At 38.1% G+C, this 27,203-nt stretch overlaps 2 protein-coding genes across 2 annotated transcripts in view; one reads left to right on the forward strand and one right to left on the reverse strand.

Moving 5' to 3' along the window:
• The window catches only part of Mtr4 (exosome RNA helicase Mtr4), a 42,042-nt gene extending 27,193 nt beyond the window's left edge, over nt 1–14,849 (reverse strand). The window contains exons 1-5 of the mRNA XM_089231561.1: nt 14,549–14,849; nt 12,772–12,882; nt 9,130–9,231; nt 6,257–6,370; nt 296–362 (exon numbers count right to left, since the gene is read on the reverse strand). Of these exons, the coding sequence (XP_089087687.1) occupies nt 296–362; nt 6,257–6,370; nt 9,130–9,231; nt 12,772–12,882; nt 14,549–14,571 (417 nt within the window). The 5' untranslated portion in view covers nt 14,572–14,849. The remainder of the gene's footprint in view (nt 1–295; nt 363–6,256; nt 6,371–9,129; nt 9,232–12,771; nt 12,883–14,548) is intronic.
• Nucleotides 14,850–15,071: 222 nt separating this feature from the next.
• On the forward strand, nt 15,072–22,926 carry pcm (5'-3' exoribonuclease pacman). Its single transcript, XM_089231563.1, has 2 exons — nt 15,072–15,152; nt 17,894–22,926. Exon 2 carries the CDS (start codon nt 17,907–17,909, stop codon nt 22,854–22,856), a length of 4,950 nt encoding a protein of 1,649 aa, XP_089087689.1. The 5' UTR covers nt 15,072–15,152; nt 17,894–17,906; the 3' UTR covers nt 22,857–22,926.
• The last annotated feature ends 4,277 nt before the right edge of the window (nt 22,927–27,203 follow it).

Here is a 27,203-nt window from a genome sequence, read left to right on the forward strand (position 1 = left end):
TTCTTAATTGGTGTCCACTGTTTCTTCAGTTACCTTTCGAGATGCAATAATGGTCTATGTTACTCTCAGGACAGAAAACTTTCCCTAATTCAGAGATAACTTTCATTGTGTCTCCTCTAAAGTTTGAAAAAAATGACATGGACTGTTGACTGAACACTTCATTTGTTTACAGATTTCATAAGTAATAAGTAGATGTTAGATTTTTTATATTAACAAAAAACAGATGCATATATTTTAAATATCAATTCATATTTTATGCATTCTTTAATATATGCCAGAAACAAATTGATCATACCTCATGGAGGCATCCTTCTATACCTTCAACTGAATGAATTTTTATTCTTGCAGAAAATTCTTCTGGACTGAAAAAAAATAAATTAAATAAATTTACGACTTGCAAACTGTTTCCGGGTTATTAGGCCATGGTCTAGGAGATTTTCTTCCTGACGTTTCGCCCACATCTGTGGCAGGCATCATCTGAGGTTAATTCGACGTAAGTCTCTGCGGCAAGCGAGAAAGGCTTCGTACATCTACTGTCATCGACTTGTTCTCTATATGCATTTCTGAGACTTGATCGGCCGCAGAAGAACCGCATTGGTTGGCTTGTGTGGATGTGTTTTGCGCCGATTGGCTGTCGAGGTCATTTTCTCTCTGGCATTCATCGGGGGCACATCTCAACTCTCTGCGGCGCTGAAGTACCGGGACCCAAGTGGGATGCACCTTCATCGTCTCCTCCTTTCGATTCATGTTGTGGTGCTTGAATATTTCAATGGCTTCTCTATGAAGACGAGCATGGTAGTGCACCTCCGACGATATTACCTCGGTCTTTTCAAATTTAATTTTGTGGCCGGTTTCCCACATATGTTCTGCAACGGCTGAACTTTCCGTTTTACCCAGGCGGCAGCTCCTCTGGTGTTCCTTTATTCTTGTAGCAGTACTTCTTTTTGTTGTTCCTATGTATACTTTTTCACACGAGCATGGAATCCTGTAGACACCTGCCATGCACAGCGGGTCTCTCGGATCTTTTGCCGAGCGTAGCGATTGTGCTAAATTTCTGGTGGGTTTGAAAATGGGCTTGACGTTGAACTTTTCCAAAACTTTACCGATTCGATCGGTGACCTTCCAGATGTAAGGTAAGTAGGCTTTGGCTCGGGGTTCCCGATTTCCTTCGTTACTATTGTTGTTACTTTCCAGGCGCGGTCGTATGGCTCTTTGAAACTCTTTTACCGAATAACCGTTAGCTTTGAAGGCCTTCCGTAGATGGATCAGTTCTGTGTCGAGATGTTGCGGCTCACAGATACGGTTAGCACGGTTTACCAGTGTCTTTATCACGCCTCTCTTCTGTCTCGGATGGTGGTTGGAGTTTTTGTGGAGGTACCGGTCGGTATGCGTCGGTTTCCTAAAAACACTATGCCCTAAGCGGTTGTCGTCAGTTCTGTTCACCAGAACATCCAGAAACGCTAGTTGTGAATTTTTCTCCGTTTCCATTGTGAACTTTATAGCTGGGTGAATGCTGTTGAGATGTTCCATGAATCTTTGTAGTTCGAGGTCCCCATGCTGCCATAACACAAATGTATCGTCTACGTAACGAAGCCATACCAAAGGGCTTAGTGGGGCAGACCGTAAGGCTTCAGCTTCAAATCTCTCCATGAATAAATTGGCCACCACCGGACTGAGGGGGCTGCCCATTGCTACACCATCAAGTTGTTCATATATACTGCCATTCCAGATGAAGTAGGATGACGTGAGGCAGTGGCGAAACAGGTTCGCTATATCATGTGGGAACATGTCGTTGATATGTGAGATGACGTCCTTGAGAGGGACTTTTGTGAAGAGCGACACCACATCGAAGCTGACCATACGGGTTGATGGAGAAAATTGGAGATCCTTTATTTTCTGGATGAAATGTGATGAATCTCTGATGTGCGAAGAAGTGAAACCACCATCCGAGACAGAAGAGAGGCGTGATAAAGACACTGGTAAACCGTGCTAACCGTATCTGTGAGCCGCAACATCTCGACACAGAACTGATCCATCTACGGAAGGCCTTCAAAGCTAACGGTTATTCGGTAAAAGAGTTTCAAAGAGCCATACGACCGCGCCTGGAAAGTAACAACAATAGTAACGAAGGAAATCGGGAACCCCGAGCCAAAGCCTACTTACCTTACATCTGGAAGGTCACCGATCGAATCGGTAAAGTTTTGGAAAAGTTCAACGTCAAGCCCATTTTCAAACCCACCAGAAATTTAGCACAATCGCTACGCTCGGCAAAAGATCCGAGAGACCCGCTGTGCATGGCAGGTGTCTACAGGATTCCATGCTCGTGTGAAAAAGTATACATAGGAACAACAAAAAGAAGTACTGCTACAAGAATAAAGGAACACCAGAGGAGCTGCCGCCTGGGTAAAACGGAAAGTTCAGCCGTTGCAGAACATATGTGGGAAACCGGCCACAAAATTAAATTTGAAAAGACCGAGGTAATATCGTCGGAGGTGCACTACCATGCTCGTCTTCATAGAGAAGCCATTGAAATATTCAAGCACCACAACATGAATCGAAAGGAGGAGACGATGAAGGTGCATCCCACTTGGGTCCCGGTACTTCAGCGCCGCAGAGAGTTGAGATGTGCCCCCGATGAATGCCAGAGAGAAAATGACCTCGACAGCCAATCGTCGCCAGACACCACTTGCAGCCAATCGGCGCAAAACACATCCACACAAGCCAACCAATGCGGTTCTTCTGCGGCCAATCAAGTCTCAGAAATGCATATAGAGAACAAGTCGATGACAGTAGATGTACGAAGCCTTTCTCGCTTGCCGCAGAGACTTACGTCGAATTAACCTCAGATGATGCCTGCCACAGATGTGGGCGAAACGTCAGGAAGAAAATCTCCTAGACCATGGCCTAATAACCCGGAAACAGTTTGCAAGTCGTTTAACGCCGGCCATGAAAGCCTCAGACAATATTTAAATAAATTTAAAAAAAACAGCATGAATAAAGTATCAGAATCTGAAAAGAATTTAGCCAGAATAAACAAAATATATTCAAAACACAGCAGTCCTTCAATATATAGTTTCTCATTATAATAAACACTCATATATTTTTATACCTTTTAGTAGAATTACAGTGTTAAAAATTAAACTATATCACAGTTTTCTTTCATATCCGACATGCAAGATATGTAGCCGTATTCACCGAAAGAGTTTAAATTACAATCGCAGGTTCAAGGATTAGCGATCAACAAGGATTCATCAAAATACCCAATTTAACCAATCCATTTTAATCTTCAATCCTTTCACCTGTGAAAATTGTAGTTTAAGCTGTGTTAGTGAATACCACCGATAATGAGCTGTTACTGTATAAGCTTTTTTTAAAACTAGAAAGATGGATGCAGTCATTTTGACCGCAAAGCTACTTTGACATGTGATTTCATCCAAACAGTTTACCTAAGGTTATTAGCTCTTCAATTCCTAAACTACAAATGTTTTAGGTCTCTTAGTTTAGTGGAAAAATTAAATTTTACCTACAACGACGGTAGCAGTCATTTTGACAGCTATAAAGATATTTGATTAATATGATTGCAAAACATGCTGAAATAGATATTATTATGCGAACATTAATATTGGGGGAACAGATGTTCTACCATAGTGTTTTCCAGTACCCATTTTGATCCATTCAAAGGTACACTTTTTATCATTTTTTTTGTTTGTTCACACCATAAATTCACTATATAGAGAGGACCCAGGGTCCCCACCAAAAATCCCAGCCTAGGGGCCCTGCTGGATGATTTGGGAGTCATTATTTTACCAAATATCATGCTTTCAACTGAGCAAAAAAATAATTATGCAGTTAGTAAATACAATGTACCAATTCATTAGAAGTTCCACAGAGGAATATGGACGAGGTGCATGTCTGGTTTAATAGCAGTAGTTAGTAAGCACAGAGAAAATTTAGATCTTGAGTACCAGCATACACAAAATTGAAATCACGGACAAAGGAAATTTCTGCCAGAAATTATGAAATTTTACTACTCCACTAATTAGTGTCAGTGTTTTTGACAAAATAAATGCATTCAGTGCACAAAGCGATCGGCATAGAAAAGCTGTCTTATGTATATATTTTACATTGCTCAGAATTTTGTGACTATTCATAGTTTTTCCATTCTGCACATGCAATCTCTGCAAAATTTCAAGCATATCATACTTCAAACATTGACAGTGGACTGCCAAGTGAAAATGAGCCATGAATTACAAGAGCTGAAAAAAATAGTAGTCAAACCTCTTGTTAAAGTAACAAAACACTGGATTAGTTTGTCATAACAAGCCCTTTTGTCCAAAATTCCAAAAAATTAACGCATGAACAAGGGTTTATTGCAAAAATAAGTCAGAGACTGAATATATACTGTTTTAAATAGTTTTGGTAAGGAAAAATAATTTATGTTGATTCTTTCTTATAGTAGTCAAAATAACAACAGCCGTCATTCTAGGTAGTTTGATATTCCTGCCATTCTAGTATTAAAATGATCATAGATTAACAAAATTAACACATGAGGGCCACAGAAGTGTCACCTGATTCAAATTGTCATGTTCTTTTCCAGAGTTAATTTAAATTTGACATTTTAATAAAGTTGCTCTAGAGTAGGGGTCTTCAACATTTTACTCTCGAGAGCCACATAAAAAATTAGTCGCGCTACATTAAAAATGCAGGTAGATGTAATTTCTGAATTAATGCAAAACTGTTTTATGTGGTGCTTTTGTTGTTTTTGCTTGACTAAAGCTTCAATGTTAGGTTAAATTTGTGTTGTTGCTATTCGTAAAGTATCCTCCAAATGCTGATCAGTCAGAAGTGTTCTAGTTTTTGACTTTGTATTCTTCATTCGACTAAAAAACTGTTCACATATGTAAGTGCTGACAAATATAAAAGACATGAACGAATGCATATTTACGTATTTCTGGATACATATTACGTATACTCTTATGTATTTCTACAGATATATTGCCTAAGTCCAACTCACATTTGATCAATGTTTCTGCCAAACTTGAATATAAGTCAAAACTTCATGTTGTACCCTTAAGTGCAATGACACTGGATAACTCAACAATTTTGAAGTTTTTGTCAATACCACAAATGAAAATGGCTGCTTGGACTGTATTTGTTGCATCCGTCGATTCATCTGACCTTTTCACTTTGAAAATGTCCCTCCAATCCAAAATACTTTGCACTACTCTTGGTATCGTAATGTCTCTTAATATTTATTCTTTCATTATGGCTACACTCTCATTGCAAATGAGACAAACTGCTTTAGCCTTGTGTTCTATAAAAAGATAAAGGGATGACCACTTTTCTTGAAAAAAAAAAGTTGCACTGTTTCTTTAACTTTCCTTTTTTTTGCTATCACGGTTCGCCATCATGCACTCGTTTAAAGTCTAAAAGCCGTCTGACCAAAAGCTTCAAAGACTAAAAACACAAGTAAACTAACTGTACCAACATTGTACAAATCCTACTTCCAACCAATCAAGATGCATATATTCACTTGCTCCTTTCCCAACCATGCATCCAAGAAATATGATAACATGGAAATTCCATTCATTTCTGCTTTCTCCCACTCAAGGAGGATGGGATGTACGCGAAGTCATTTATGGTGAAGAAGTATACGGTGTGGTTTCTTTTGCATTTAAGGCCTTATTAAAAAGCTAAATACTGTACACTGATCAGCCTGTTCTTGTTATAAGTCTATATGAAGCTGGGTGGCTTTTTTCTTGTCGAAATCTTCGTTTTACCCTATTTTTGAATGATATTGCATCAATCGATCAAAATGTTTTGGCGGGCCATCAAAGTATCGACGGCAGGCCACAGGTTGAAGACGCCTACTCTAGAGCTATTTATTTCATTAAATATATTGGAGCTATTAATTTTCAAGTTCTTTCTCTTCCTAACCAAATAATTTACTTTGGTAGCTGTGAAATCAGTCACAAATAATGCTACTTATAGAACAATGAATGAATTAAAAAATTTCCAGGTAAATTTTTATACATAATTTTTTTTTTAAATATTATTCAAATATAAAGTAATTCTGTAATACATTAAGGTGCAGTACAATTCCACTGCACTTCTTCATGTAGAATATATAAAAATATATATATATAATTACTGTTTCAAACAATAATTACAATTAAAAAATATTTATACATATATTATATACATATTTTCAAATACAATTTTAAATGAACATCTTCAAAATTGTAGTTATACCTACTTTATATCATCAAGAATATCACATGTTTTCCGTTTCTTGGGAAACAACTTTTTCTCATCTTCATCAATATCATGATCTCTCTTTTCTCCTTGTAGCAGAGCTTCTATGCTTGTACTAAATAAGGAAAATCACATTGAAATTATCCAATCACCAATATTCCAGACATCAATTGAGTCAAATAATTAAATAAAATGAAATTATCAATACACCCGGGATGGTAAGCTGTGAAACAAGTTGATCCTCTGTCCACCTTTCCCATTTTTTGGTATACAACATTGGTTTATGTTATACTTTTTTTTCACCTGAATTCTTTTTTTTCTTCTTGCATATTTTGAAGTTACAGTTGAACCAGACTCATTTTTTTTTGCTAAAAGTTATCATTATCAATCTGCAAGACAACGTAGGAGGTCAGAAAGCTCCTTTATTGACAAAAATTTTTGTATTTGGTTCATAATGTCCTGATCAGGCACATAATAAATGCTATGATCTATGTAAGTGTAGCACTACTTTTATAATGGCTTTCCTACAGGGTTTAAGCTACTCACATTTTTCACAAAATGCGAAAGAAAATCGTAGAATGTGAAAGTAGCAGGCACTTTCTCAAAAATGCGCACAGGAGGTACGAAATGAGTAGTCTTCCAACCATCAATCATTACATTAGCATTGTAGCATTTTGCTAAAGCTTCCCCCCCCCCTTTCACTTTTTTGCAAAAGGAATTTTTTATCCATCTTAAACCCTGCTTTCCTATAGCGAAGGGTTGTGTAAAAAAAGGTCCAAAGGTCCCTTTAATCAGTACTTGGTCAATTTCTCTCAACTGATCATATTCACAGTTTCTCGATCAGAAGACTTTCACAAGGAATCTATGGGAGGACTAGAAAATCCAAACAGCAAAAAAAAACTAGGTGCCCGAACAATTTTTCAGGCACAAAAAATATTTTACCTGAAGAAAAAGGTCCAAAATAATGCTTCTTTTCACTTTTTCAGAAAATAGTGACCCTCTATCAACGTTTGGCAAATGAAAAACAAAAAAAACATGTTCCCCACAATGTTTTAATATGCCATGAATAAGCATCAACACTGAGGCACAGGGCCGTAACTGGGCAGATGTAACAGGTGCACCTGCACAGGGTCCACTTGGAAGAGGGTGACCAGAAGGGGCCTAAATTCAAATGGTTAGCTACGGCCTTGCTGAGGCATGTTGAAAATATCTCTCAATTTAAATGCATTAAATTCAATAAAAATAAATTAATACATAAAAAATTCATGTGAAATATAGGAGGGTTTGAAATCATATCAACAGACTATCAAAGGTATAGAAACAAATTATTACAGCTAAACCCAGATGTAGCATAATTGATAATTAGCACCAGAAATTCCCAGTGAACAAATGTTCCATAACCAATTACAAGCGGTTGAACTGTGATGTCCGACAAACATTCTTAGAAATAGAAGGTGGACCTTAAATTGGGATTTGACTACATTTTACTTATAAAGTGATACCTTGGATAAGAAAGATGTTTTTCTAAATTTTTCTGCCTCAGCTAACAAACATTTTTGTTGGTATGAATCCACACGCCAACATAAAATAGCTGCATTGTGAGCTGAATTTTAGTGCTCTTCATCATCAGAATTACTGTCACTAGAGCCCAATTAACTCATGCCCATCTAAGAATCTTTTTCAAGATTTACCTCCCCCCTTTCTTTCTGAACATTTTTGAATAATTCCATGTAAAACAAAAGATTCAGCTAAGAGAAAATGAATTGAAAAAAAAAAGTTTTCAGAGCATGAGCCTCGATTGAGTGTAGAGACTCAACATCAAACTGAACAGTCTGGACATTCTAGGAGCTTATCTTTCCCATCTGCATGTATCAAACACACTAACCAAATCAAAAATAAGTTGAGAAGTTGAGTGGTAGTGAGATGCTTGTCGGCCACCAATGAAGGTTGCTGTCACAGTCCTGGGTTCGATCCCAAGTGAGGATATAGATAAGATATTTTCCCTAACAAAGTTGAGGCGACCACCAATAGAAGCCTTCATTTCCAACCAATCTCATTAATGACAATAAATTGCAACATAGTGATATGGTCAGAGTTGGTGTTTGGTGAAGTGGCTTCAGTAGACTAAAGCTTGGTTATTAGTAGACTAAATCTGGTGTTGGTTGTGTTACATAGTGTAAAATAATATAATATTCATTATCTTATCTTCCTGAAAATTCTCATTCATCCAATTTTAAAGCTTGTATTTTCAGCTTTTGGTAAGTTTTTGTCTTTTTCATAGCGCTCCTTAGTATTTTAAAAACTTATCTTTGAAATTTGGGCCATATCTGGAATGAATTAAACAATTTTCTATAGAGACCTATGTGAAATAGTGTTTTGGCTAATGAATGTGATTCAGGAAGAAATCATCTTTGTTACCCGAGGTATCACTGTATATGTAAAATACCATAATTTCCTGCCTGTAATCGGTGGTGGCTTATAATTCCCCCACAGAAATTATTCTACTTTGAGGGAAAAAACTCCAACAAAAACGCCTCCTTTTAAACATAATGCAAAAAGTCCATGATCTACATTAAGAAATTTGCATATTTTCAAAAATATAATTTGCAGAATACTGGTAGAAAGGAAATCAAAGGGACTGGAGAAATGTATCACTATAAAGGAGTTATCGTTATAGATGGAATATATTAACACTATGAAACTGCGCAAGTACTAAAGTAATATCACAGTGGGTATCGTTATACAGGATTTTCATTGTATAATAATAATTTATCTGAATTGTGAAGTTGATGATCGTCTTTTTTATTCAACCTTTTTTTTTAAAAAAAGAAAATATAGCCTGAGTTTCATTACAATAAAGACCAAACACAATACCTGTCTTCTAGGGTTGCTGCTTTCTTGACCACTTTACTGTTTTCTTCATTTTCATCATCTTCAAAGCAATCAAAAGCTTCGAAAAACACATCCTCTTCTTTACTAATTGTGTCAAAAGAAAAATATTACACATTTAGGAGTGTTATATATTGACTTATGGGCAAATTTAGTCCAGGACTTGATAAATATAAAGTGATTATGCAGCAGCCAAATTTCTTAGGAGTATTTTGTAAAATTTTGAAACATATTTCAAAACTTTAAACAACCCTTTGAAACAAAGGTCCCCTTGTAAAAGCAGTCGATTGGCTGTGTACTAAAAGTTCATGGTCCATCCTATCCATCCCATTGAAAACTTTGAACACTTCTATCATATCTCATCGACACCTGCGTTCATCCAATGTAAACATATTCAAAAAATGAAGTCTCTCTTCATAACTCAAGCCCCGTCTGCCAATAAGGACACGTGTAGCTCTTCTCTGCACCCCTTCAACCAAGTCTATGTCATTCTGTATGTATGGTCTCCGAAACCTTACAGCATACTCCAGTCCAGGACGAACTAAGCCTCGAAAAAGTGGAAGAATGACTTTAGGAGAACGCGAAGAGACCTTTTTGAAAATGAGACCAAGCATTCTATTCGAGTTTTTTGACCACCGCTGAACAATGTTCAGAAAACCTAAGTCGCTCTTCAATGAGAATTCCCAAATCGGTGACCCTAGTTGCATCCGGGATAGTGACACCATTCAACTCGCAAGAGAACCGTGGGGTGTTCGAACCATGCCCATGCTGCAATCCTGTTTAAGTTGGTCTGGAGCAACTCCCTATCGCTTTCATTCCCGATTACCCCCATTAGCTTCACATCATCTGCGAATTTGCTAGTAATCCCATCGATACCCTGATCGAGTTTATCGATAAAAAGTGAAAAAAGTATTGGGCCAAGGACACTTCCTTGAGGAACTCCACTTGTGACGCCTGTCCAACCAGAGAATTACCCGTTCACTATAACTCGTTGCGACCTATCTCTTAACAACGATTCTATCCAATTCAGCAAGTTGCCTCAAATTTCAATCTCGTGTAAACACTTCAAGAGATTACCATGTTGGACCCGATCGAATGCCTTCTGGAAATCAAGGAAAAGAACATCTACATTTTTGCTCTTTCCCAAAGCCTTAGTCACGTGATCATAGAAGCAAAGGAGGTTAGTTACACATGACTTCCCCTTCCTGAACCCATGATGATTATCTGACAATACATTATTCTCGTCTATCCACTTCACAAACTGCCTTTTGATGATAATTTCCAAAATTTTCGAGAGGGAGCTCATCAAACTCACTGGATGATAATTGGACACAGCTTCTCTACTACCCCTTCTTAAATATCGGAAAAACATTAGCAAGTTTCCAATCCCTTGGGACGATACCCTCAGCAACACTACTCCTGTATATCTGTGCGACTGGCCCCCAACAATTCATTAGCACATTCCCTGAGGACCCTGGGATAGATATCATCTGGTCCTTTGCTTTGCTTGTACATACATTTCTTAGAAGATTTAGGATCTACACGTCTTCTACTTGAATATCGTTGAGGGTTTTATTACCCCATGCAACACCCGTATATCAAATATCATTATCTCCATTAAAAATCGACACAAAAAAGTCATTGAAAGCACTACACATTCCTAAATTGCTCTCTAACCTACAGCCTCCTATCGAGAGGGGGCCAACTGTCCCCTTACATCCATTATTGACGTATCGAAAAAATGATTTTGGGTCAGAGCAAATGTTATCTGCCAACCTAGATTCAACTTCCTTTTTACTATCCTTTATCGATTTCTTTAACACTCTTCTTTTATCAGTAAACAATGATAGGTCACCTCGTCCACTTTTATACTCTCCGTATGCTCTTTTGTTTTCAAGATAAAGGTTACGCACATTATCCATGAACCATAGATAGAGGGTACGATGTACAAACACTGTTTTTTTTGAACAAAGGATATGACGTCGTGCAAAACAGAGGACAGCTTCGTACTAAATTTTTCCCATTGACTTACCACCTCTACTGATTCCAACCGGTCTTTGAAAACTTCTCTCTGCTAACCTTCCTCTCAAAACATCAAAGTTAGTTCTTCGAAAACAAGGAACTAATCTTTTGTTATCAACCTTACCCGAGGAAAAGTTACAGTGAAATCTGACTATACGATGATCACTGTAAGAAAACTCTTCCCCCACCGAAACATGTTCAACAAGATCCTCAGAATTAGTATGAACTAAATCCAAAATAGCAGTACCCCTAGTGGCTTCTGATACATGCCGATACAAAAAATTTTCGAGCACCAACTTAAGAAAGTCTCTTTCATAATGATTTCCAGATGAAAGGTTCTCCCAATCAATAGCTGGGTGATTGAAATCTCCTAGTATGAGAACCCACTTTCACTTACACATGTAGGAAATTTCATCATGCAATTTGGCGATGTAGTTTTGATCCCTATTCGGTGGATTGTAACAAACCCCAACAATAAGTTTATGAAGTCTTTTGTTCTCAAGTTCAACCCATATGGTTTCAATATCACTTCTCTGCACGTTACACTCTCTAGCCTTCAAACAGGATTTCACGTGTATCAACACTCCACCCCCCTTTCCTATCAGATCTATTTCTCTAAAAAGTATCATATCCTGAGATGTGTAAGAAAGATTCATCCCCATCGTTTGCCCAAGATTCTGTAACGGCTATAAGATCCAGGCCCTCCACAACTATCATAGTTTCTAAAAAATCTTTCTTATTACCCAAACTCCTGGCATTTATTAGCACACATTTTAATTTGCCCAGTGTTTTAGTGTCAATCGAGAAGCCATCCAAGTCACAAGTCAGAGGAGGGTAATTCCCCGTCAGTACTGTTGTGATTATCATTAACTAACCCGCATTCCCGACTACGTGGTCTGAGAGTAAAAACCTGACCTAAGACTATCCTAAACCTCCCAGACCCCCCCCCCTCTTATTTAGCTGGATCCCATCCGAATGAAGCCACCTATCTGTAAATGCGGAAAGCTCCAAGAACGTGACCCCAAGTGAGGAGCAAATGTCCTTCAGGCCTATATTGAATTGGTGGATCCTATTCCTATACCCCCTACTACCCCTTGGCAGCACTGGAATCACTGCCACATCTGAACCCCACCCCCCCTAGCGGATAATAGTAAATCCCGGTACTCTGACAGAGACTCACTAATATTCGTTCCTACCTGATTCGTTCCCACTCCCAGAATCACCCACAAGGGCAACTTTTGGCGATGAAAAACGTCTCGAACGTTGCAAATCTTCCCCCCAGGAAGACAACAGTGCTCAAACCCCCGAAAATCCCTACACACTCTGTTCCCAAGTTCCCTAACCAAGGAATCGCCGATCATTAAACCCCTACCACTATCCCCCTCTACTTCATCCACGACCACCCATTCACGCTCTAAACTGTCATTGGTAGTGGAGATTGCTTCATCTTATTCTTTTTCTCTTATTGCTATATATAGTTTCACTGTATATTGTACCTCACATACCTATTTGCTATAGATTTATCTATATCATTACACACAAAATAGGTTTTTATTTATCATAAACAAACTATAAAGCTGGAAGATATGTATTTTAAAATTGTACCTTTTATTATCAGTTTCTACTGACTCTTCTTGTGAAGGCTCGTCACTTGCTTCACAATCATTTTCAAAGGTTATTTTATCATCAACTAATCTATTGGAACGATTTCGCTCACTGAAAATAGGCAAATGAATAGCTAAATTAGTAAATTTAATTTGAGATACTATGAAGCAATTTTTTATTGGGGGGAAAAATACAAATAGCAAATTTTAAAAAATGATATTTTTGAAAAGTTAATTTTTCAATGTTGAAATGATTGTAATAACTTTCATAGCACCACATGAGGACTTTTAGACCTATATGGTCTATATTTGTCTAGCCCTGTTGTAGAGTGATTATCGTTATATTGAGAGGCAACTCAATTTTATAATGCTGTGACATCTTTTCTAAATCAGCATTATTAGTACCACATCGCCAACTAATTTACTTATGGGTATTTATTCACCACATAATACTTCAATTCGTTTGAAAACAAAATTCAGTTATAAGTGTGTGTGTATATTGACCCTGTAAAAAAGTATATCACAATACACTTTGGTGTATCATACAAAATACAAGATCACACGATACAGAAAACGTCATCAACACTTTCTGTAAGCAGGTGGTAGGTACCAAATATCTATATTATTAGACTTCCTCGGAAAAACTGAAATATGTGATGAGTGTAAAAATATATTGTAGGATATTTTGAGCAAAATATGAAAAAATATTGTGACTGGGGTTTAAAAATATTCTCAAAAAATATTGTTACAGAGGAGTTCATCATAGAGGATTTTAACATTAAACTATAGGTGATTCCAAACAAGATTTGAATGCAGTTATAGAGGTATCTATTGGGAACAGCCATAGGGAGTATAATCCCTTTTTTTCTCCTTGGCAACTTTTTTTGGAGATTTACTTTGTAGCCTGTTGGTGCTGTTCTTCCTGGTAAGCCATTTTTTTTTGCCCCCATTCAGGGGCCTCGAGTGCATAAGGGGGGGGGGGTCTCATAATGAGATGTGGTACTATAATTTCCTATAGCTTGTAAACTGGTAGTCAAGTAGAGTGACCCCAACAATATCAAAGGGAGGCCCACGATTCTGTGTTGAGAGGGCTGTCATTCACATAGGCAAACAGGCAGTGGCATCTGAGCTGGGGGTGATAGAGCACCCACTATAATCTAAGGCATGGGTCTGTGCACCCACAGGATTGATTCAGACAAAGGTGTCTCAATGCATGGGGCCCACCCGGACACCTCAAGTGCAGGGGGGGGGGGGCTGATAAGAATGAAATATGGTTAAGATTTTCAAGATTGAGCAAGTGAACTTGTAGGTAGGCATTTCTAGTCAGATGGTAAGGGAAATGGGGGGGGGGCATGATACTTTTTTAGACGGCCCTGGATTTAGAAATCAAAATTTCCTACATAAAGATCAAGACGAGTACCCACAAGTTCAAAACACTTCGATGCCCTGCAACCAGCGAAAGTGTCCAGTGCCCCAAAATTGACTACATTTGGCATTTAGACACAGCCCGAATGTCAAAGGTAGCCAATAAATATTTGGGTTGTGCCTAAATGCCCTCTTCCCTGCGTAAGCTTCTGCCTCAAAAAAGACTACATATAAGCGCTCCCATAAAGAAATCACATTTGCCCAGGGCAAGAACTTATGAGGAACAAGCCCTGGGCACTATATGTGGAAAATTTATATTACAATACTTTTTACGGAAACACAACTTCTTTCATGTTGCTCTGATTAACTTGAGAATCAATTAACATATAATTTCAATTAAAAAGCATTCTTACTTTGAATCCATGCTTCTCGGCATGTTTACACGATCATGAAAAATCAAAATGTCTTGGTTATAAAAACGCCTAACACTCAATTCTTTAGCACGTGGACCGGGTTCAAAAGATTTTGTCTTTTTATTTACGAGTTTTTAGTGTCCAAGAAACACCAAACTTACAATTTTTAAAATGTTAATTAGTCTAATAACTTCTAAATAAAGCTGTTAAGATAAGACAATATGTTTAAGACGAAAAAAATCAAAGAAATATATCGTAAAGTTATTGAGTTGCATCGTAAAATTTACCAAGTAATTGACTTGACTGGACGTCAAAAAAAATCCAAGACTTACGACATAATCAGTCCTTCAAATTCTTTGAATGACGAGGTTTAAGAAATTTTTATTGTAAGATTTACAATTTAAAATTAATTTTACTGTTTTATCACTTATATTGCGTGACCGTTAATTTTAGAAATTTAATACATATCCCGCTAGAAATGATTATTATGACTTTCTCCGCGTGGCAACAGCCGTGATAGCTCCGTGTTTGTTTTTGTGAAAATTCAGTAGTTTGTTCAGTAGGCACTGTGTACGTGTAAATACATTCATCTTGGAACTTAGAGGTAAATGAAATCTTTTGAAATAAACCTCATATAATACGCTAGTTATCATTGTGTTTATGTCCAGCTAGATTTAGCACGTGCAAGATCAGTACAACCTCACGTTTAGTTAGAGAGCTAGAATTACGTTAATGATGGTGATTGGAATCCCATGAAAATTGGTGAAACATTTTCCCAATGCCAAGCGCAGATCCGATCTTCCCTCCCCCGCAAGAACCGAATAATGTAGGGAAAACTTTTCTGTCCCTTAAAATCCGGGATGATCCAATGCACCTACACAATGTCATTTCGGCAAATCACCCTTTATCCACCCGCCTTCTCTCCATCACGGCTGAAGATATTTGCCTCGGCTTCATTTGCAGCTGAAGGTGCCTGCACCCACTCCAATGACAGCTGGAGATGCCTGCCTTGGCTTTAATGCACAGTTTGAGATGGCTGCATCCACTTCATTCACAGCTGGAGCAGGATTTAAGCTAGATAAAAAAATTCCTTTCGCCAAAAAGTGAAAAGGGGGAGAAAAGCTTTAGCAAAATGCTACAATACTAATGTAATGATTGATGGTTGAATCTCTACTCGTTCCGTACCTTCTTTATGCATTTTTGTGAAAGTGGCTACCACTTCCTTCGCATTCTAAAATTTTCTTTCGCATTTTGCAAAAAATGCGACTGTAGCTTAAACCCTGAGCTGGAGACAACTGCCTTGGTTTCATTTCCATCTGAATATACCTTCCTAGGCTTCATTCACAGCTGAAGATGCTTGCCTCTGCTTTAATTTACAGTTTAAGATGCCTGCATCCACTACATTCACAGCTAGAGATGTCTGCCGTAGCTCCATTTCCAGCTGAAGATATCTGCCTAGGCTTCATTCGCAGCTGAAGATATCTGCCTAGGCTTCATTCGCAGCTGAAGATATCTGCCTAGGCTTCATTCGCAGCTGAAGATGCATGCATTCACTCCATTCATAGCTGGAGATTCCTGCCACTGCAGATGTCTGCAGGGTTTAAGCTGAATAAAAAATTATTTTTGCAAAAACACAAAAATTGGGGGAAAAGCTTTAGCAAAATGCTACAATGCTAATGTAATGATTGATGATCTACCCGTTTCGTACCTCCTGTACGCGTTTTTGCGAAAGTGGCTACTACTTCTTTTGCATTTTGCGAAAAATGTGACTGTAGCTTAAACCCTGGATGTCTGCCTTCGCTCAGGCATGGATCCAGTGGGGGTGGGGTAGAAACAATTTCTTCTTCCAAGAGCCGAAGAATATGAGATGATTTGTCTGCCCTGTACAATTTGCCCACAACCACCCGTTTCAACCCATTTTCCTGGATCCGCACCTTTCCATTGTATTAATTGATCATTCCTTTCATTTACCATAAACTAGCCAGCTGTAAATCTAATCGTAGAGAGACTATTTATCACAATTTTATGTGATTGATAGAAGAGGATTGGTACCGGAACCTGAGGGGTCTTAAATCTTCAGCTTTACCCTTCTTTGATATGTATGGTTAAAGGGGAAGCTTGAGACAGAATTCTTACCTCAAAACTTGGTGATGAAATTGCATGTTGGTAATCAACCACAGCAACAGCTGTTTGTTTTGGGAGGGGGAGCCACTTACTCGTATACAAAAGAGACACCTAAACAATGTTTTGCACGGGTAAGAATGGTCTTTAGCTGCTCTCACCTCCCTCATACTTTTCATGGAAGGCTTCTCATGTTCTGGCACCAATACTCTTCTATCACGTAGTTGTGGCAAATAGATAGTCTACCTGAGATTATATTTACAGCTTTCTAGTTTGTAGGGAAAAGGGGGGGGGGATAATCAGTGAATCTAATTTGGAACGTTTCACCAAGGTCACTTTCTCAATATACATGGTGCCCAGAACTCCACGTAAAAACTTAAAGAGGAGGTACAGAACATCGTTAGGAATCACAATCACAAAGGAAAGCATAGTCAGAAATTGATAGGTGGCACTGTGCGTGACCTCTTAAAGCACATGGATTGGGCATGGTGGTCCCATCGCGTAGCCCCCTCCCCAGATCACCTGATTTATCTCTTCTTGATTTTTTTCCCCCCTGGGGTGCTTTGTAGTCTATTGGTTATGAAATGGCAGTAGATTCATACATGGACTTGGTGGCACAAATTACCATTGCTGTTGCCGCGATCTGTGAAATGTCCGGTATCATCGAAAATGTTCTGCAATCCATGTGGCGTTGATGTCATGCATGCATCAATGCTAGTGGATGAAATTTTGAACACTTCCTGTGATGCTTGTAACTATTATTGCACTTTTTTTTAGGGGGGGGGGGTAATAAAGTGCTTTACACTGCTTTTTCTGTATTGTGTCCTTACTGTGTCTTTGTCTTTTATCACTTGAGGGGAGACATTTCTGACCCATGCTTTCCCATATAATTATGATTCCTAATGATGTTCTCTACCTCCTGTCTCCAAGTTTGGACGTGGAGTTCCGGGACACCCTGTAGGCCTATATACTGTTATGTCAATAAGTTTTTGACCACGCCAAAACAGCGATGTATTGCCAACATCATTCCTGCAGTCACGTGCCGAGTAGGTTAGACACCAATGCCAACTTTCTTATCACTGTGGTGACCTGTCGCCTGGGATTTGCAAGCCCTGTGTGATCAAAAATGAGCAATTTCAGAATTAAAATATTATATTTTTAAAATTTTTTATGGTTATGTGAAGAATTTAAAAAATCATGCTTACAATCTTCACTATATTGCAGGTGCTCCGGAGCAATGGGTGTGCCAAAATTCTACCGCTGGATCAGTGAGAGGTATCCATGCCTGAGTGAAGTCATCAAAGACTATCAGATTCCAGAATTTGACAATCTCTACCTTGATATGAATGGAATCATACATGTTTGTTCTCACCCTAATGATGACGATCCTCATTTTCGAATCTCGGAAGAAAAAATATTTGCAGACATTTGTTACTACATCGATTTCCTTTTCAAAATGATCCAACCAAAGAAAGTGTTTTTCATGGCGGTCGATGGAGTTGCACCTCGAGCTAAAATGAATCAACAGAGAGGCAGGCGCTTTCGATCTGCTAAAACTGCCATCATGCTCGAACAAAAAGCTAAAGAAATGGGACAGGTGCTACCCACAGAAGCACGATTCGATTCAAACTGTATCACACCGGGAACAGAGTTCATGTGTCGCCTTCACAACATTCTGAAAAGTTTTGTCGCTTTCAAAATATCCACTGACAAGCTTTGGCAAGGAATTAGAGTGTTCCTGTCTGGTCACGAGACTCCCGGGGAAGGTGAACACAAAATAATGGATTTCATTCGGTACGAGAAGTCTCAGGACAATTACAGCCCGAACACGAGGCATTGTCTTTACGGTCTTGATGCAGATCTCATAATGCTTGGATTGTGTTCTCACGAACCTTATTTCTCTTTGCTTCGAGAAGAAGTTCGCTTCGGTAAGAAAGAGAACCAGAAAAGAATAGTTACTCCAGAGGAAACAACATTTCATCTATTACATTTGTCGTTACTACGAGACTATCTTGGACACGAATTCGGTCTCGTCAAAGATCATATTACATTTGAATTCGATCTTGAGAAAATCATAGATGACTTTGTTTTAATGAGTTTTCTAGTCGGTAATGATTTTATTCCCCATTTACCTCAATTGCATATCCATCATAACGCCCTGCCTATCCTTTTCAAGACCTACATTGATGTACTTCCTAGTTTGGGTGGGTATATCAATGAAAGCGGAAGTTTAAACCTGGAACGATTTGAGAAATTTTTTGAGAAGCTGTCTGAGTTTGACTATGAAAAATTTGGAGAATCATCCAACTTTCCTGTGCCTGGAAGTAAAATAAGAGAAGATCTTGAGCAAAATGGGGAATGCAAAGATAATAGTATGGAAAAGCTCCTCTGTCTTGGTTTCAGCGAACTTTCTCTAAGCAAGATAAATGAGTATGATTCATCAAATGACGATGATGATGAGAACGGGGCATCATTCGAACTTGAATTCAGTCAACATAAAATGGATTACTACAGAAATAAACTAGAATTTGATAGCATAACACCTGAAGAGTTGCAAGAACAGGCGGAAGGCTATGTTCGAGCAATACAATGGAATTTACATTATTATTATGATGGAATCATCTCCTGGAGCTGGTATTATCCCCATCATTATGCTCCTTATATATCTGATGTGAAAAATTTCAAAAACATGGAAATGAAGTTTGAAATGGGCAAAGCTTTCGCTCCTTTCCAGCAGTTGTTAGCCGTTTTACCAGTGCAGAGTAAATCTTTATTGCCGAAATCCTATCAGGAATTGATGTGTCAGAAGGACTCTCCTTTGATAGATTGTTATCCCGAAGATTTCAAAACTGATTTGAATGGAAAACAACAAGAGTGGGAAGCGGTAGTTTTAATACCGTTCATAAATGAAAGCCTCTTGTTGAAATGTGCAAGGGAAGCAGATGGTAAGCTTACCTCTGATGAAAGGGACAGAAACAAGCATGGACCCCATTTATTGTTTACTTATAGTGAAAAGGGTAGCGGCTGTAAACCGTCATTTCTTCCTCAGTACTTCCCACCCTTGAGTGATGATCATTCAAGATCCCAGTTGTTGGATATGGACTTTTTCAGGTTACCAAGAAGCCAGCTGAAGAAAGGATTATGCCGTAATGTGAACCTCGATGTGCATGTTCGTGGATTCCCTACTTTGAGACATGTTAAACACACCGCTAAACTTAGCAATGAGGAGGTGAAAGTTTTCCAGATGGTTAGTCAGCGGGACAATATGATGCTCACTATTATCGAAAGTCCTGAAGATGACATTGAACGAATTGCTAATTCTGTGCTAGGGAAAATTGTTTGTGTTGGCTGGCCACATTTAGAACAGGGTTTCGTAGAAAGTGTTTCCAATCAAGAAATCACCTATTTATTTAAAAGCGGAAAGTTTATTCAGACTCCAACTAATAAAACTATTTGGGAATGTCAAGCGAAAAGTTTTTCGTCGCATTACCACAGACGTCTTGGCATTTTCGTTGGTGAGATAGGTATACTTATTCAAGCGAAATGCTATAGAGGATCAAAATTGATTTGCACATCAGAGGGTAAAGTGGTTGAGCATAAGCAATGGACAGAATGTACATCTGATTATGCTTTGCAAGTCGTGAAAGACATTTCCATGCATGGACCAAAGTTGGATGGCAAAAACTACAAGGATCTATATCCGATTGGCTCGATCGTGTTTATGCTCGGACAGCCGAATTATGCCTGCATGGGAACCATCGTTAGCAACGACTTAAAGAAAAACAGAGGTTGCATGCATGTTTCCTTTGAGACGACAAAAGAGCCAGATCTGAGATCAGTAATTTCAAACAAGCACAACTTGGTCTCACAGAACTACATGCCTGGTTATGTATTGGCTCAGCGATTAGGGATTAGTGGCTACCTAGTCGCACGTCTCACTGGCGTCTATCTCATCCAAAGCAGCTCTAAAGAAAGCATATCCCCGAACAAGGTTAATGTTGGACTGAATCTTAAATTCAACAAAAAGAATGAAGAGGTTGCCGGTTTCACTAAAAAGACAGAGGACAACCAATGGCTGTATTCTGAACAGGTTTTGGAGACCTTGAGGGCCTATTTACGTGAGTTTCCAGAGTTTTTTGAGAAAATTATGCCATTCTCGAATCAAGATTATACTTTCCTCGAAGATATATATCCCGAAGGAAATGGAAAAGAAGTTCTCCACAGAGTTACGGAATGGTTGAAAACTCAGCAGTGTACTTCCGCAGATAGGCAGGTGTGTGGACTGAATAGCCTAGATGAAGGGGTGATTTCTGCTATAGAAGACACTGTCAACAGAACGACCAAAGATGTGAAACCACCCACTAAAATCTTACCTGTGAAGCCAGAATCATTGTACAGTCCATTCAACTGCAAAGGATGTGTGATACCAGATCCATCTGCTGTTTTTCATCTGTTTGATCGTGTCATCAATGTGCGTCACAACATCTCAGTTCCTCTTGGCTATTGCGGCACTGTCATAGCGATAAGAGAAGCAGACAGACAGTGCGACTTCATCTATGAGGTTCTTTTTGACAATGAATTTTTTGGGTCTATGAAACTGCATTCAACTGGTGGAAAATGCTATCGCATGCCACCGTCTGCTTTGATTAATATTTCTCATGGAGAGCGAATGTCACCGAGAATGAAATCACCCAGGAAAATGCCTGTTTCCAATGATAAGAAGGCTTTGCACCGCGATCCCCAACCAGTTTCGGGAGATAAAAAATCAAAAGATCAGCAGCCAGAGACTTCAGACCAGACAGCATCCATAAGTTTGTTGAAGAAAAAAATGAATCAGCAGCATCAGTCATTAAACCAGCCATTCTACAAAACAGACTCGATGAACTTGAAGTCTGCTGCCACCAGAGAAAATGTGTCTCCACCCATTGCTAGTGGAACTGATTCAACTGATAGGCAGTTTGTAGTGCCTGTAGCTTCATCTGCATCTTACAGAAGTCCACAACAGCGAAGTCAAAGAAAATCAGTCCCTCCAGTTGCTCAAAACCAAGAGTATCAGAGTTTCTGGACCGGGCTTGTTTCGAAATCCAACAATACTGTGAGTGCATCGCCACCTATCTCCAAGGATCAGCCTGCTCCAAAACCTGGTAAGAATACAATCGATGAACTTTTGAGGGCAGCTTCGGAAAATGCTCAGAGATCTGGGATTCATTACCCGAAACCGATTCCTCAGCTGCCTGCTACACAAGGACAAGCTATGTGTGTGGCGCCATCTCCAAAACGGAGTGTCACTCACTTAATGAATTACTGTCTGGATACTTATAATACTCCCCCAACCTATAAATATCGTAAAATAGCCATGACGGATAGGTGGTTTGCCACCGTCACCATGCCTAACGGCGAAGATTTTTCAAGTGCTCAGTGTCCTACTCAAGAAGAAGCCGCCGAAAATGTAGCAGAGCATGTTCTGGCTGTAATATTCAAGAACGTCAGTAGAACCAACCAGAATGCTGGTAGAGGGAGTCACCAGCCCCTTTATCCTCTGCCGCCAGCAAGTAGTTACGACATGCTCTATAATTCTCCTTATCTTCCATCATATCGTCCTAATGACATTGATTTAGGAGCTCGATTGAGAACTCCGGCATCTTATATCCCTCCGCCTTTTCCCCCACAACAGGTTCGCCACCCAGCTATCATGGCACCTATTATACCAGAGTCATTTGTTAGACAGAACGAGATGTTTCTTTCTGGTCAGATAACTCCAGAGCAGTTGCTCATGAAGCGCACTGAAAATGTCCATCCCATTGAATACCATGAATTCTCTAACCAAAAAATTCAGAAGAACGCTACCAAAAAACCACCGGCTGCTTCAGGGCAGAATATATTCGTGCCATTACAAGTTGAGAGAAACACGACAAAGAAGCTGAATACCGATATAGTACTCAAGGAGTCTGACTGGCCCAGTTTACCTAATACCTTAACGCCGGAAAAGCAAAATGACTCTCTTCTGAACCAGCCTGCTGTTGCCACCCAGAGTATTATTAAAAGAGATGATGTACTGAGTGGAAAACTAAATGAAACAAATGACTCATCAAATTCTCCTTCTTTCAGTTCCATTGCTTCCTCGTTATCGAAACCGCAGCGCACCCGTAGAAAACGTTTAGCGGCAGTTTTCCCGAATATGCCTTGAATGAATAGTAATAAAATTTGTGTGAAGCTCAGACTCTACACTGTTGGTTTTTTTTTCCTTCCCAAGTATTTATCATAAACCCCCCCCCCCCCCCGATTTTTTTTAAAATAAAAAAAGAAAGTGAGTTTGGGATGTATTTTCTGTGATGCACTTTAGAATGTTTTAGTTAGTATGGCGGTGCTGTAAATAGCCTCATTATTGTGATAAACATTATGTAATGAGATATGTTTTAACTGTCATCCTGAAAATCTTGCGATTGATCATTCATTTGTCAAACGTATGAAATTTATGATCATCAAATTTATCTTCTGATAATCTTGTATCGAAGATACTAAGGCCGTTGTCAGGCTAGACCAGTACAACAAGCTATATGTTATGAAATCGGCACTGTTTAGTTAAAAGCATGAAATCAATACCGTTTCATATTTTATATTAATGTGTTGATTTTATTCATGTTACGGATCATCTCGCTTGTTGTATAGGTCCGGTGTGCACCCTGCCTATAACTTCCATTGGATACGGAAGTGTAAGGAAAAATGTAATTTGTTGATTGAATCAATTGATGTGCATGTATGTAAGCTTCCGTGTATAATAATTTATGGTTTGTTTAAAATTGAGAATTATTGGGTTGATTAAATGTATAACATTCACTTGCAGCAGAATTGAACAAAGCAATCTATGTGACTTCTTGAGATAGCGAATAAGGTACTCCCTGTTAATGATGACTTTTGTTCATTGCAATGGCATATTAAAAAAATAATTTTTCTTATAAAAATATTTTTTATAAGAAAAAAAAGTTGCCATGGAAACAATAATCACAAAGCAACTCCCAATCTTGCATATGTAAGCAGGGCTCGCGATTGTAAAAATTCATTTTGGATTTGGGGGGGGGGGGAGAATCATTCCGAAAGAAATCACCTGAAAAACCATTGCTTTTGTTTTTAATCCTCGAAATGGCATTACAAGCATGTCATCATTTCATCAAATGACAAAAAAAAATTTGTTTTCGGGAGGAAAAGACAAAATTTGTCAAACAGCCAGCTTCAATTCGGCATTATTTAAAATTTGTGAGATGAGTTGTATCTACCATAGATCCCGTTTCAGGCCCAATGATAATTTTTTTGTTGGTACTGTTTGATTTGAGAATAGTGATGATAATGACAGGTAATTTGATATACTGGTTAGTAATTTGTCTTTTTTTGAAAGGGGAAAAATCTTTGTTTTCAGAAATTATTTCCCTATTTTTTTGTGTACGGATTTGGATCCACATGGAAATTTGAAGTTGGCAGCCACCTGAAAGCATGCTGGGCAGCTTAGTTATCATGGATTTTCTGAAGCATGCCATTAGTGCCATTGCAGTAGAGCAACCAAGCTTTTTATGCACAAACAGTATACTCTTTTCCCCCCAAAATGAACGCATGCTTATGAAAACTAAAGACTTCATTCACACACACATTAGTCACGCGCAGCTTGTCTCAGATCAAAAACAGTCAGAATCCTCAATCTTAATAATGTGTTGCAGAGAGATTAGCTGTATCACTTTAAGTCGAGATGGGCAGTTACTTTTGTGTGTGAATAGACCTTTATTCTGACAAACACAAGTGCATTCTGACTGACGTACTGCTTAGTTTTATTCTATTCTTCTGCCTTACTCAAACTGGCTTCGTTTGGTCAACCCTTCTCACATATTCTGGTTCATGAACTCATCAATTATTATAGAATATTTTTGTTGTAAGTTAATTATCGTGTTGTGCGAATCCAATGAAAGTTAAACCATTCAGTTTTTGGATGTTATGTATGTTTTGTAATCAATTACTGTGAATTTTTTATGATCAGTGTATAAAGAGTATTTTGTTGGCATAAAATATGGCATTCATGGTAATCAAAGATAGAATATATGATAGTTGAAATACTATTTTGTTGAGAAAGAAATTTTTCTGGTGGTTATGCCAATATGAACCTTTGGGAAAAAAAATTAGCTATCTCCTCTGAGAATTGAACCTGGGTCCTCTCGCATACCTGGAAAGTGTGCTACCCATACACGAGAGACACAACCTTCCTGTCTTCATATCACACATTAATAGCATGCTGCGGTTGTAGATAGTCCACTACTACACTTCCTGCAGTGCAAGAGGACCCAGGTTTGATTCCCGGAGAAGACAGTTAAGTTTTTTCCCAAAGGTTTGTTTCGGCATAACAAGGAGAAAAATTTCTTTCTCAACATATTACAGGCTGAAAAAAGAACACCATCTCTGTATTATGAATTTGTTTTATGTACCTAGTTTGCATATGTTTTAAGCTGTTTAAGTTCTTCAAATTAAAATTTGAGGTGAACTGAATCTATAACAGTGGTTTAAAACTTCTGGTTATGTGTATCTTTCAGGTATACATAATGAGCTATTCAGGAGTGTGTGCTGAAAATTGTCAATAATGGTAGAAAAGTAGGTAAAATAACAAAAAACAAATCTTATGTAATAGGGTATAATTTAATATACAGGGTGATCCAAACATATGGGCAAATCTGTAAGGAGCAATAGAACACATCTAAACAAACAGTTTTCATCACATAGTGAATGGTCACAATGCAAGCAGTGAGCTGCTAGACTATACTGTCATTGAACACATAAGATGCTGCCTTTTTTTGGTATTTACCGTCATTTTTATCATGGATTGCAGAATGGGTGGAAAAGCAGGAATTCATTTCATGTAAGGTGCTGTGAACGGATATGCTCTAGAAGTCGACTGGGATTTTTTCTCACAAGACGCATGTCTCATCAAACCCTTGGAGGGATTGCACCCACGTGAGCGTGAAACTGGTTTCTTGTAGCATCCTCGCTACTCTTAGCACACAGGAGCTCATTTTCGCACAGACACAAAAGAAATTCTTCAAAGGGTTTTCAACTGGTTGGAAAACACACTAGACTTCCATAACATTCCCTTCCACAGCATCATACATGAAATGAACATTTCCGCCTTTCCATCTCCTATGCAATCTACAATATAAATGATGATTTACTGGCAAAACCGGAGCTTTATGCTTTCAATGACAGCATGTCAAGTGGTTCACAACTTGTATTAGGACCATGCCATGTTTGATGAAAATTGATTTTATAGACGTGTTCTATTTTTGCTTAAAGTTTTGCCCGAGATATGTTCACCCTGTGTATATATTTTCCCAGGGATGCTTGGAATATGTGTAAGATTAGAAACCACTGATCAAGAAGATGCATTGTGATGATTGTATAATGAAAAAAAGTTTTGAAAAACAAAGCTCAGATTTTCAACCAGTGACTTTCTGAAATTTTTTATTCCACCTTTTTTTTTAACTTACAATTTATATATTCATAGCATAAAAGTTATCTTATTTATTCATTCTTCAATTGAAAATAAGACGTTTGTGCCTGGAAATAACATTAGCAGCATTATTCTTTGACTAATTCAGAATTATTCAGGTATCAATTGCATCAAGTGTGTAATGACATCACAAAACATAAGTATGATTTCGGGCGATTGTTGACTGCATGTAATAAACCCATGGCAAAGCTACACTTTCTGTATTTGCCGAATTGTGTTGACCAAGGCTGTTTCTTGTGGTTGAATTCTGTCCACGGCAAGTTATGAAATTGAAATACCTTACACCCCCTCCCTGCTATGGCCTTTCTAAACTTTTTTTAGTGCTCCAAAAAACTTACTTTTGCTGAGTATTTATTAATTTCTTAGCAAGTTTTTTTTATGTATGTGCACAAATTTTTTTTTATTTTTTTTTGTACTGATTATGTTTTTAGTGTATCATTTTATTTTTAAAAGGACTTGTTTTAAATAAAACTAAGTGCAAAATTGTTTTAAATAAGTATATAATGTAGCAATTGCTAAATTTGCTGCATTTATTTTTCTTTTCTCATGATGGGTTGCAATCTGTTTTTTCTTTTCTTCTAAATATAATGACTAAATATCCAAATAAAAGACATTAGAGGAAACATTAGTTTTTGGAGGACTGTTCCGAACTCTACCACAAAGCTGGAAGAGATTTTGGCAACAGAATAAGTCTGGTAGCTGTATGGACAAAGAAAACACCTTTCAGATGTCCTGGATTATTATAATAATGTCATGGGAGATGAAATTATTTGATTTAGTCCATAATATATTGGAAAATTATTTCAAATTTTTCATTTAAAGTTCGTGAGTGGAGCTAGAGAGAGAGATACTCATTTTCCTCCTTTTAAATATTCGATAAGAAAGAGTTTAAAACACAACTTATTGTATTGGTGAAATATTCCTTACATAGCTATAGAAAAATGGAGAACTGTTTAAATTTTCTTTATTTAATATTTTTGTGATAATGGATTG

Source organism: Pholcus phalangioides, unplaced genomic scaffold (genome assembly GCF_987345545.1).
Source record: "Pholcus phalangioides strain wild (caught in Gottingen) unplaced genomic scaffold, Ppha-v1.0 ptg000004l_1, whole genome shotgun sequence".
Lineage (NCBI taxonomy): Eukaryota > Metazoa > Arthropoda > Arachnida > Araneae > Pholcidae > Pholcus > Pholcus phalangioides.